The sequence below is a fragment of the Acipenser ruthenus genome, chromosome 4 (assembly GCF_902713425.1).
Source record: "Acipenser ruthenus chromosome 4, fAciRut3.2 maternal haplotype, whole genome shotgun sequence".
NCBI classification, from domain to species: Eukaryota; Metazoa; Chordata; class Actinopteri; order Acipenseriformes; family Acipenseridae; genus Acipenser; species Acipenser ruthenus.
Window position 1 is genome coordinate 12,919,283 of NC_081192.1, and position 13,675 is coordinate 12,932,957.

The 13,675-nt window shown below is 43.4% G+C and overlaps 1 protein-coding gene across 4 annotated transcripts in view; it reads left to right on the top strand.

The window, feature by feature from the left end:
* Positions 1-6,436, top strand: part of LOC117400643 (cyclin-dependent kinase 6-like) — a 70,441-nt gene extending 64,005 nt beyond the window's left edge. For all 4 annotated transcript variants that reach the window (XM_059022018.1, XM_034000867.3, XM_034000866.3 and 1 more), the window contains exon 8: positions 346-6,436. In XM_059022018.1, the coding sequence (XP_058878001.1) occupies positions 346-492 (147 nt within the window). In that variant the 3' untranslated portion in view covers positions 493-6,436. The remainder of the gene's footprint in view (positions 1-345) is intronic.
* The last annotated feature ends 7,239 nt before the right edge of the window (positions 6,437-13,675 follow it).

The following is a 13,675-nucleotide window of genomic DNA, read 5'->3' on the forward strand; positions in this document are numbered from 1 at the left end:
TGCATTGTGTTTCTCAGGAAAGCCCCCCCAAAGCCATATTTTATAATTTTAACAAAACCTTTGAAAACAAGTGTGCACGCTTTAAAAGTTCCCTTTATTTAAGCAATACAACTGAGGGAATTTCGATTGATTACAGACTTTTGGGGAAGTAATAGACCTGTGGGGCCAAATAGTACATTTTCCCAGGTAAACTAAAATGGGGTAAACTGAGTAAGTGAGTTACAGTATTTATTTCGTATATTTACTAAGTTATTGGGTGAGTGAGGTCTATGTTGACACATGTAAATAATAATAATAATAATAATAAAGCATTAAACCCTTCTCATGTTCTCTTTCTTTAACCAGCAATTTCTGACATTCAATCCAACAAAGAGAATATCGGCGTATAGTTCTTTATCACATCCATACTTCCAGGACCTTGAGAGATACACTCAGAGCATGGACTCGCAGATCTCTTCAAGCCAGACGACCACAGATGAGAATGCAGCTTGAACACGGCCTGAATAGAAGCAAGATTGTAAAGCTTGAAGGAGCATCTGGTTTGCTGGAGGTTTTAAAACTCAAACTTTGCCTTTTGGTTACGTATTTGTTGGTATATAAAATAAATAAAAAAAGAAGAAAAAAAATAATATTTGCCACAACACCATGCTGCTTTAAGAATAACTTCTCTATTTTCTTGGGATACACGCATTTTTCTATATTGTTTACCTTCTTCCGAACAATGCAAGGATCATTGCAGCTCCTCGTGTGTAACTGGAAGAGTGCTGGAGATACAGAAGCTGCTCAGCACACCTACTGACTTTATCTTGAAGATTGCTGCCAGACTTCAAACACAGTCACTGCCTGTACACTGCCAGGGCGGTTTGGGTTGTTGTTTTTAGTCAATGCAGCTGCTGAAACCTTTTTTGGAACCTTTTTCTTAGAATGTTAATAATACTATGGTAATGGTTTTTTTTTGTTTTTTTGTTTTTTAATGTATAATACAGTAAGTGTTACACACAAATCAACCTACAAACTACAGTACTTTGTTTAAAATCAAGTCTGCCATCTTGTGGCTTCTAAGAACCATTGCAACCAGAAACCAATAGACAACTTATATATTTGAATGGGAATTAGAATACAATGTAATGTTTAGGACAATGAACCATGTTATAACTTTAAGCTGAGATATTTTGTACTTTAAGGTAAAAGGATACTATACATGTTTTTTCTATCATTGAAAGTCACAATCTAATATCAGCGTGCAACTGATATGGGAAATAAGAGTTATTATAAAAGTTATTCACAGCTAGACGTGAAAAAGTTAGAATATTGGCAAATCTCAAGATTTACTGGTAAATGTCGACATTTACCAAGTAACAGTAAATGTCTGAAATAAACACGATTAAACTTTACTTCGGACATTTACTGGTAAATCTCAAGAATAACCAAGTGCCTTTACCAATAAGCTTCGGTGAGTCATAAGATTAACCGGTAAATGTCTGAAAAGCAGTCTATTTCTTCATAATTCAGAACATTTACAACTTTACATGGTAAATGTTGACCGTTACCGGTAAAACATAAGATGTACCAAATTAGAACTTTTACCATAACATATACATGGAAAAGGATTTAACAAAATAACATATACACAATCTAATCCATATCATTTTATATTAAATAATCTTATATGATGTTTATATCACGTAAATATTTAAAAAAAAATCAGCTATGTATAGATATCTATTTTTCATATCAGTGTAGCGATGGTGGAGAAGGTACTCTGCTCCCACTTAGTTTTACAGCTGTCTTTCTTCTATAAAAGGTACAGCACATATATGTGTTGCTTATGTGCTTAGAAGGCATCTTAGACTGCTACTGCAGAGGGAGATGCCAAGTAAACCTTTCAGATGTCCATATATATTTAGGATAGACTATAAAGGATACAGTTCAAAACAACATCCAGATTATTATGTCCTTGAGAAGAATATCTGTTTCCTTACTAGTTCTTAAATGTTAGCAGACTTTAATACATGCTTTTTTTAAAGACTTAAATAAGGTTTAATGTTCATGAAATCCTTCTTGATGGTTTCTAAAGAGGTGTTTGAATGTAGAGGGTGAACGGTAAAAGTTAGTTTTGTGTGAGCACAGTTATATGCTGAAGACAGAAAAATACCTGTTTTAGAAAATAAATAACCAATCATTACAGTTAAGAAACTTCATGACAGTTTTTTTTTTGTTTGTTTCACTGAAGCAAAAAACAATTTCAAAAAGATACCATTAGTATTTATTTGTCCTTTCTTTTGGGGTCTGTTGTGTTCTCTCAGTGCAGGACTCCTCACACAGTCCATGCTGAATAGAGACAATGCAGGTGGAGCTGGAGAAGCTGTCACCTTCACCATTACTACCTTGACCTATGATCATCCTATTTATATACCTGTGGCTGGAGCCTTTATTAATAATTTAATCACTTACTCAATTCAATAGCCACATCCCCACATCTTTTTGCAGGGTGGCATTTAACCCCCTTCCTCCCACCCAATACTCCCCACACACACCCTGCCTCATTGCCACATGGTGACAGCAATGATTTTTAATACAGTATGTCCATCATAGATGTCCATTATGGATGATTTCTTAGGAATTGAATCATACATTAGGCAGCACTATGCATTTTAGAAAACAAATGGCCTTTCACTTTAAATTGACATGCTGAGCATTCTCTTCCAGAGTGGTGCAGGCATCCAATGGTGTTGGAACCATATGGTGGTATTTTATAAACGTAAAATAAAACCATTAGTAATTACAATAATCCTGCTCCATATGGGGCTTAATTGAGATCTGAATACACTGTAACTGTTTATTATTGGTTATTAACATGGTTTGTTGTGTAGGCTGATTATCTAACTTGTATTTATTATTAATAATACATATCACAGAGCTCAAGCCTACATTGCACATATGAAATGCTGATTGTATTGTGGTAATTTCCCCATACAGAAGTAGATGTAGTGCTATAAGGAATGTAACAATGTTTGATTGTCTTGTGGATGGCATGAAGCTGATGTGTATACTGCAGAGAATCAATATGTTGCCTTGGATCGGGTCTATTTTATTCAGCAAAGCTTAGGTTTAAGGAGTGCTATTTTCTGAGTTACAGAGTTTGTTGTTCAAGTACACAGTACATGAGTTAGGATTTTTTTTTGATGAACTGATATATATTAGTATGCAGTGGAGTTTTGGGGAAATGGTGTGGTGGAAGGTCATTCCCCATTGATCTCACCCATGGGAAACCAGGCTACGTTAGTTAAAATGCAAATTCAGATGGAAGTCATTTGTTTTGGTGTAGATACATAGTTACTAAACAGGTCAGATGGTTGGAAAGGTTATACTTGCTACAGTATTATACCTATTTTTAAAGGGAGGTATTTTATTACTAACTTCAGAGGGGAACTATTTATGTGACAATGTAAATATCTGGATGCCACATTTATATAACACTCCCTCCCCACACAGACTGGCCCATTTATTTTGTTACTGCGGTAGCAACATGATGTTTAAAACTTTGAAATACCATATGCCTTCAAACATAAGACGCCCTCGAATGTAAGATGCAGACCAAATTTCCCAACCTCAATTTGAGGAAAAAATAAACCATCAAATAAATATGCATTTACAAAGATACAACCTCAATTACACATATGGAGGAAGTGTGCAGCCATCTGCTGTCACACAGAGCTTTACAGTTATGTGCTGCTTCTCGTTACTCATACCTGTTTTTCTCCCAGTTTTTGAACTGTGGTATTACTTGGCATGTTGAAAAGTATGGAGGTCTGATCAGCAGTTCGCTGTCCAAGCTGGTACTGTTTGTTAGAAACGCTGAAATTGTAAAAGCTTCTCTTTGAATTCCTCATGAAGACAATGACGCTTCTTTGAAAATGGCTGCGTGTATGTCATGGAGTAACGTCGGGCAGTAACGTTTTGGTTCGTCTTTTCTTGGTAGTGTGTCACGTTGCTGCTTGTGTACTCAGGCAGTGGCATCTTTTGTTGGCGATTTTAATACACGCATGGCTCATACTGTACTCGAATTTAAGACGCAGGATATTTTTGAGAAGCAAAAAATGGTTCAAAAAGTGGGTCTTAAATTCGAAGAAATAGGGTAATTCTGTAGAAAATGATAGAAGGGTGTATGTACAAGGTCCATGGCTGAAAGAAGGGTTATAGTGTAATGTGACAGGTGACATGGCAGGGTGTTTCAGTAGCAACTTGAGCTAAAGAGATACCTGCTGTAACCAGCCCTGATTTTCTTTGTTGCTAAAATGTATCACCATCTCTATAAATTGTATGTAGTGATGCAGATTTTGTTTGAATGTATTTCTTTACTGTCATTTAAGCATTTTGAGGTTTTTAATTTGCTCCAGAAGATGGTTAAAGGGTTGGAAATCTTTAGATAAAAACATCCACTTTATTCATTTGCAAAACTCTCAGTTGAAGAAAAATGGTAAAACCATTAATATTGTTTGTTTTTTATTCTCTGTAGTGAGGAAACCATTTTCCTTCACTGTTAACAGCACTGTTTCAATACTTATTTTTTAAATCTTGAAACCCATTAAACTTCTATCAATATTTGAATATGATTTACCTAATCATGATTCACGGTCTTTTGTTTTACTGAAATGTACAGATTTCACATTCTGTATCATAGATCTATAAAATGCAATAGTCGTTATGGTGCTGTTTGTGGTGCTTGACAGAAGAACTATATGTTGGCATTTTGTTGTTGGGTTCTGCTTTTCTAGTATTCAAAAAGAGGTCTCTACACTGAGACATGCTATTAGTGTAGTGGTTCTGACTTTATTTATGCTTGGATTCTGCAGAAGGTTTTCCATTTAAATCAAAATGTTGTTTGTTTTTTTCCAAACACCAGTGACATAAGGCAACCTAAGCTGTTGCCACTGCACATAATTTTACTGTATATCTTTACACTTGAAACTAAATCCAAAATAATATCAGATTGTGGTCTAAAATGTGCCATTAGTGGTACCATTCACAACCAAGGATTCCACAACTGCCCAAGTCATAGATACCAGTAGTACTATATAGAGTTTTAAATCTCCTCATAATAATGTTTCATATGCTAAAGTGTAGCAAACAGTTTTGATTTTAGGAGTTGATTTTAGGAGTTTTTTAAGCTAACCTGTATTTACAGAATCTAGTTTGTGAAAAGGCCTGAAAATTCAAAACAAACCATATGTTGTATACTGTATGAGTACAGTATGTTAATAAGCAGGATATGACCTAGTTACCAAGTCTGGCAGTGTGCCTGTAAAGCTGAAATGTAGTTGCTGTGGAAAAATATATAGCAATATTAATTCCTCAGCAATATTAACTTAGCATTTTTTTTTTAAATCCAATTAAGGACATAGTGCACACTGCGCTCTCAGTGGTGTAGGAAATGATGAGATGGGGTTTGAGACTGCATGTGTGCAGCAGAATATCCTCGTTTGGTTGTTTTCCTCTTCATTCAGTGCTTCATGCAGTACCTTAAAACTATATATTTCCAAAACATCATCTATTTATATTACTGCAGTGGAAGAACAGCACAGAATTCTTTCTAGATGTTTATGGAGCATATAATGGACTTTTATAAAACACACAGTTCTTACACTTTACAATAGTTTGTGCTGGTATATAATTAACAAGTACATACAATAAGGCATAATTTTTCATATCTTTATCCTAAATGTATTTTTTTTTTAATAAGATCTTGAAAGACAAGAATGAAATGTTTTGTATGAAAGGTTGTAAGCATATCAGATTTTTAACTGCTATAGAAAATCCCAAAACCTGCATCTCCACCCTAGTACCGATGTGAATCATGTATACCTCTGTCTTGTCTGATGTCCAAACTTTTATTGGTGTAGTGTAAAATCAGTTGTGTGTTCTACTGTAAGGGCTACACATTGTAGATGTTAAACACAGCATTGAATTTCAAATGCCATTAACTTTGTAACAATTTATATGAAACACACCGACCATTATGTAAGTGCCAGGACTTTCCTATCGCAATAATACTTCATTTGCATACTGCCTGCTTTTTTAATAATCTCTATGGTTTCCAGTTGCTCATGTTTTATGTGTAATGTTTAATTTCAGCTACCAAATGTTTCTATGGATATGATAGTTTGGAAAAACAATGAATTATTGTAGCATCGTTTTTTTGTTGTTGTTTTGATTAGCTATTCTTAAGTCATGTTTGCTGCTAATTTATGTCCTGCTCTGGTTTGTACCATTTGCTGATCAGAAAAACAAGAATTGGTAAAACATGCTACCAATGATAAAGCTGCTTTTATTCAATGAATTTGTTCGACATTTTCTGCTTTTGTGTCTTTTAGCTCCAACTGCTTTACAATTTTATTTTTATAAAATAAATATTTTAGTGTGTAAAAAGTTTAAATGTTTTTTCTCTTGTATTTATTTAATCAATGGCGATATTTGGGATATGTGCAAAAGGGATACTTTATAGCTTCTAATTTTCCTAATATTGATTATTTGCCATAGTTTGGAAACTATTCTAGCAGGAATTTTTTCAGGAAAGGTTCCTTGAGGCTGTGAAGAAATGAGGTGGGGAAGCATAATTGTTGCATAGGCTTCAGTGTATAATGCTTCACTTATGAGCTTCAGTGCACAGCACAACACAAATGTTATGAGAAAAAAAAATTCTGTCATAGCTAATAAGGGATTGAAGACATTGAGAAAGGCTTCTAGTCAAACATCTTTGTCATTGAATGTAAATAGTTTATGGATGGAAAGCCATGACCTGAGCAGAAACAATAGTCATATAGAACACACACGATCAGCTGGTTTCACAGACCCCATTCACACTACTCTTGGATCTCAGGTAAGGAGGTCCAAGGTTAATGCTAATTCAAGTGAAACTAGACAAACAGTACATTATGAAAATGTAGATTAAATATTGTATTGGGGAATACAGCTTTCTCTTATGACCATCATAGTTTATCCAGTTCATGTGGCTGCCCACAAAGGCTACAGCAAAGGTAAAGTATTGTGTTTCTTGAAAATATTTCAAAAGTGTGGCTCTTGTGAGGAGCTGTCAACATCAACAGTTCCAAAATGTTTAACCAAGTAGACCATCATATACTCAATACCTGCTTTTACATGCCCTATCAATTCATTTTGTCATAGTAGTTTTAAATCTATACGTGTCTACAAATAGAGACATTTTCTATATTGGGTTGTGTTTATTGTGTAAATATTCTGTACAAATGATGCAGACAATATCGTAATTTACTAAAAGTGTATCAGTGACCTGAGTTATGAGTACTAAAACTTATTTAATAACATTCACTCTTGGTTCAAACCATAGATGGCTGTCTGTAAATGTTAAGAAAACAAACCCAATGCATTTTGGCAGAAACTTAGCAAGTTTTCTCCTTTTCTCTAGATAATTTCTTTTGATGGACAGTGTTTCCAGGGAAAGGAATTTAAATAGCAGTGAAGAAAACTAGTACTGTAAATTAGACAAAAAAGTTGAAACTGAAACTTAAAGCTGGAGACTGGAGGTTGAGGGTATTATAAAATGTCACAGCAATGCCATTATCACTATTATACTTCAACTTTTACAGTAGGCATATACAGTATACAGTACAGTAGTAAAATCAAATGAATACTTAGTGCACTTTCTTTTTATGTTAGCCTTATATGAAACCCAGACAGCCAGAGGTACTGCCCCCTGGCCCGGATTGTTTGTTCCTGCTTGACACTGACGCCTTTAACTAGGAGATTGGAGCAGTCCTGTTGCAGCTGTGGCCAGACGGAGAGCGAGTGGTATCCTACTATGACAGTACTGTGCAGTGGGAGCAGCGGTATGCCACTTCCGCCACTACCTCTGTGGACTGCCCTTCACCATCCGCACTGATCACGCTGCATTCCAGTGGCTGCTGACCATCAGAGAACCAGAGGGGCAGGTGGCGCACTGGCATGAAGAACTGCAACCGTTTAACTACAAGATCCAACACCAAGCTGGGAAGTGCCATGCCAACGATGATGCCCTGCCGTCCCTGCATGCGACGTCTGTGACCTGCAGCGAGCTGTCCATAGTCACCGCTACGGAGTGCAGGAAACAAGAACGAACCCAAACCTGCAGCCAGTGGAGGAACACCAGTGGCTGTCCTGGGACAAGATCACCATTCACTCTGCAGCCACCACAGGGCTGTGGTTGCAGTGGAGCAGCCTGGCCATCCGAGATGGAGCACTTCAGCGGCAGTGACGAGAGACCATCGGACTGGAAGGCGAGATGGCAGGTGGAGGTACCGGGCTCCCTGAAGTTTAACAACACTTTGGCGTCGCTAAAACACTAAGGCAACTCCAAGAAGCTTTCTACTTGGGACACTACCGCTGGGACATTGCAGCGCCGGCAGTGGTCTTCAGCGAGTGTGTAGCACGAAAAGGACAAAAGGGACCCCTGGGCGGCACGCCCTGTTGCAACAGTTTCCAGTTGGGGGCCTGTCACAAAGACGGCCAGAGTGGGTGGCGTCAGACCAGAAACAGGAACACAAACGACAGAGAGATGGGGGTTTTGGTGAGGCTGAACGCGTGATCGCGTTCAGCATTTAATAAACAGAACAGAAAATAAAAGGTTGGAACAGACAAAAACACTGGACACGGCACTACACGCCAAAATAAAAAGACAAACAAAACGGACTACACAGACAAAACACGGTGAGCAGATTTTACTACTACTACTACTACTACTTCTTCTTATTATTATTATTATTCTTAACATTTACCTCCGCTCCAATCCCGTTCTCCACTCACCGAACACCAACCCTGAGTGCAAGAAACGTGCGTCTATTTATACTGTTTGTGCTGGGATTCAATTACTAATTAATTATTCACTTGAATCCCAGCACGTGAATTCATTACGTGCAACCCCGTGCCACACATTATATTTTAAATGCACGTGCGTGATGTGCAATCCCGTGCCTAAATACAAATATACACTTTTTAAATACACGTGAAACACAGACCCGTTTATATCCCGTGTACCAATCTATACACCGACATTAACACACGCACGCATACATACATACACAGAACACACAAATGCACACAGGGGCGGGGCACTTTGCCACATATACCCCCCCTTGTGCGCAGCACACATGGCCTCAACGGCCACCTCCCCCCTTAAAAACCCAGCAGTCCAGAACAAAGTCTCGGGCTGGGAAGGGAGGCTTCAGTGGGCCCTTGGCTGGCAATGCTGTCAGCACCCCTGCCGGTAGTGGCACGGCTGACAGCCTGTTGGTCCCATCCTGCAGCGAAAAAGCTGCGGGGGCAGGTGGTCCCCCGACCTCCCCCTTCTTCGTAGCCGGCAGCTCCCTCCTGTGGGGCTCCGGCCACAAGAACTCCTGCAGCGAAACTGCTGCTGGGGAAAGTGGTCTCCAGACCTCCTCCCCCTTCTTCGTGGCCGGCAGCTCCCCTTTCTGGGGCTCCGGCCACCGTACTCCCTGCGGAGGTACGGGCAGCAGAGGCAGCTCCTGCTCCTCTGCTCCGGGCGGTGGTGGAGGCAGAGGCAGCTCCAGCTCCTCTGCTCCTGGCGGTGGTGGAGGCAGAGGCAGCTCCAGCTCCTCTGCTCCTGGCGGTGGTGGAGGCAGAGGCAGCTCCAGCTCCTCTGCTCCTTGCGGTGGTGGTGGCGGAGGCAGAGGCAGCTCCTGCTCCTCTGCTCCTTGCGGTGGTGGTGGCGGAGGCAGAGGCAGCTCCTGCTCCTCTGCTCCTGGAGGTGGTGGAGGCAGAGGCAGCTCCTGCTCCTCTGCTCCTGGAGGTGGTGGAGGCAGAGGCAGAGGCAGCTCCTGCTCCTCTGCTCCTTGCGGTGGTGGTGGCGGAGGCAGAGGCAGCTCCTGCTCCTCTGCTCCTGGCGGTGGTGGAGGCAGAGGCAGCTCCAGCTCCTCTGCTCCTGGCGGTGGCGGAGGCAGAGGCAGCTCCTGCTCCTCTGCTCCTTGCGGTGGTGGTGGCGGAGGCAGAGGCAGCTCCTGCTCCTCTGCTCCTTGCGGTGGTGGTGGCGGAGGCAGAGGCAGCTCCTGCTCCTCTGCTCCTGGAGGTGGTGGAGGCAGAGGCAGCTCCTGCTCCTCTGCTCCTGGAGGTGGTGGAGGCAGAGGCAGAGGCAGCTCCTGCTCCTCTGCTCCTTGCGGTGGTGGTGGCGGAGGCAGAGGCAGCTCCTGCTCCTCTGCTCCTGGAGGTGGTGGAGGCAGAGGCAGCTCCTGCTCCTCTGCTCTTGGAGGTGGTGGAGGCAGAGGCAGCTCCTGCTCCTCTGCTCCTGGCGGTGCTGGCTCCCTCTGCTGTGGCGGCTGGGCATGTGCACGCCGTGCTGCCTTCAGCAGCATAGCGAGAGGCTGCTGGGGGACACCAGCATCCTGCCCTTCTCCCCCCCAAAAATTTTCAGGGGGTTGAGCCTGTAACTCCTCCCCTTCTGGCTCTTGGGGCTGAACCAGCAGGCATTTTCCCTCTGCTGGTGGCTTGGGTCCCAGGGCTGTGGAAGCCCCGACTTGCCTCCCTTTGGGCTGTGGACGCACCGACTCCTCCCTTTTGGGCTGTGGACGCCCTGACTCCTCCCTGTTGGGCTGTGGACGCCCCGACTCCTCCCTGTTGGGCTGTGGACGCCCCGACTCCTCCCTGTTGGGCTGTGGACGCCCCGACTCCTCCCTGTTGGGCTGTGGACGCCCCGACTCCTCCCTGTTGGGCTGTGGACGTTCGGGCTCCCCCCACTCAGGCGTAGGACGTTCGGGCTCCTCCCACTCAGGCGTAGGACGTTCGGGCTCCTCCCACTCAGGCGTAGGACGTTCGGGCTCCTCCCACTCAGGCGTAGGACGTTCGGGCTCCTCCCACTCAGGCGTAGGACGTTCGGGCTCCTCCCACTCAGGCGTAGGACGTTCGGGCTCCTCCCACTCAGGCGTAGGACATTCGGGCTCCTCCCACTCAGGCGTAGGACATTCGGGCTCCTTCCGCTTGGGCTCCTCCCATTTGGGCTGTGGATGCTCAGGCTCCTCCCATTTGGGCTGTGGAGGCAAAACCAGCAGGCATTCACCCTCTGCTGGTGGAGATGGGGACAGCAGGTACTCACCCTCTGCTGGTGGAGATGGGGACAGCAGGTACTCCTCTGCTGGTGGTCCTGCTACCTGGGCTGCTGTTCCGTTTATGGTTGCCTCCAGGTAGCTGAGGACAAACTCCACACCTTCCTCCAAGGTGTTTGGGGTGTGTTCCTGCTGATAGGCCTCCCATCTCTCACTGTCCATCATCCACAGGGCCTGGACGACTATGGGCAGAGACTGGGCCTCCAGCCCAGCATTCTCCAGCATCCAGTCCCGCACTTTGATGGCGTCTTCTGCCATTTTTTTTTTTTTTTTTTTTTTTCTTTTTTTTTTAAATCCAAACTGCGGTTCCTGCTCTGGCCTGAGTCCTGGAGGCGCTGTCGATCCCACGCAGGACACCACGTGTCACAAAGACGGCCAGAGTGGGTGGCGTCAGACCAGAAACAGGAACACAAACGACAGAGAGATGGGGGTTTTGGTGAGGCTGAACGCGTGATCGCGTTCAGCATTTAATAAACAGAACAGAAAATAAAAGGTTGGAACAGACAAAAACACTGGACACGGCACTACACGCCAAAATAAAAAGACAAACAAAACGGACTACACAGACAAAACACGGTGAGCAGATTTTACTACTACTACTACTACTACTTCTTCTTCTTATTATTATTATTCTTAACATTTACCTCCGCTCCAATCCCGTTCTCCACTCACCGAACACCAACCCTGAGTGCAAGAAATGTGCGTCTATTTATACTGTTTGTGCTGGGATTCAATTACTAATTAATTATTCACTTGAATCCCAGCACGTGAATTCATTACGTGCAACCCCGTGCCACACATTATATTTTAAATGCACGTGCGTGATGTGCAATCCCGTGCCTAAATACAAATATACACTTTTTAAATACACGTGAAACACAGACCCGTTTATATCCCGTGTACCAATCTATACACCGACATTAACACACGCACGCATACATACATACACAGAACACACAAATGCACACAGGGGCGGGGCACTTTGCCACAGGGCCCCACGGAGCATGTTATTGGTTGACATCCTTTGCCCCTAACCTCGCTCTGAACGGGGGTACTGATTCATCCTTGTGACCATGAATTACTTCACAAAGTGACCTGAAGCATACGTTCTGCCAGACCAGGCAGAGACAGTAGCAGAAGCACTGCTGGAGGGGTTCTTCTGCCGGTTCGGGGTTCCCTAAGAGCTACACTCGGACCAGGACCACAACTTCGAATTCCAGGTCTTCGCAGAGCTGTGTTGCTGACTAGGGATCCATAAGACCAACACCACGCTCCTGCACCCCCAGAGCGATGGGCTGGTGGAGCGATTCAACTGGACCCTCTCCGTCCAGCTCGCCATCGCCACCGCCACTCACCAAGACTGGGACATCCAGCTGCCCTGATCCTGTTGGCTTACCGCACTGTTGCTAATGCTTGGCTAGGACTGCCGGACCCCAGCTGAGCTGTTGTTTAGCCACCCGCCAGACACTGCAGAGGACACCACGGGTCTGGAATTTGGGAGGCACCTGCAGGACTGGCTTGACAGCACACACTGCTTCACCCCACGGCCAATTCCAGGCTGCGGTCATCTGTTAGAAGCAGTACTACGACCTCCAGGAACATGGTAGACACTTTCTTGCAGGAGAACTGGTCTGGGTCTAAGCCCCCGACGTAAAAGAGGCTGCTGTCCCAAGCTGGACAGTGCCTGAATAGGACCTTGCCGAGTTCTGCCAAATGGCTTGGGGAGATGGTCTACAGAGTACAACTTCCATCACGGGACCGCAAAGTCGTGTTGCATCTGGACCATCTCGCCCCATACCGGGGGAGAAACACTGACAACTTGGTGAATGGGGCTGGAGATCCAGACTCGCAGACGCCTGGGACACCATCATCACCGGCATATCGGAAGCTCCCTGATTGGCCTGCAGGGACAGCCCGGGCCTTTCTATTGGACTTGATCAGGACTCTTGCCTAATTTGCATGAATGTTGCAACTTTGAAGGGTCTGGAGCTATATAAGCGGCCTGTGTGCCAGCTCAGCTGTGTGCTGTTTATTCCACCTGCTAATAAAAGAGCCGTCTGTTTTGGAAGATAGAAGTTATATGCTTGGATTCTTACTGCTGCTACAATATCAACTTCATATGACTCCAAACATGAATTCTAAATTGCATGATTGATCCTAGAAATGTCACGTAATTACTATCAGAAGCACAGAGTAGCCAGCCCAGCCAGCCCATGGAGCTGACATTTTTTAAAAGTGCTTACGAGTTAATGACAACTAACGATTCTAACAGTTCCAGCTTAATTTTGTGTATTTCTTTCAGGTAGAAGGTTTGTTATTGATTTGAATGGAATGGTATTAACTGTTTAGACCAATTGAATAAATCCCGATAGGTTTATTGTGGCTGCTGTTGCTAAGAATAGTAGAAAAGGGTTACACATGCAATCCTTCATATTAGGTTGGTGCCCCATGGCCATTAAATTCCTAAAGATGATACAACTGTCAAGATCATCCCATCCCGTGGTCTATAAGCATTGCGTCTGTTCTTATTGGAAACCAGGGCCGTCGTT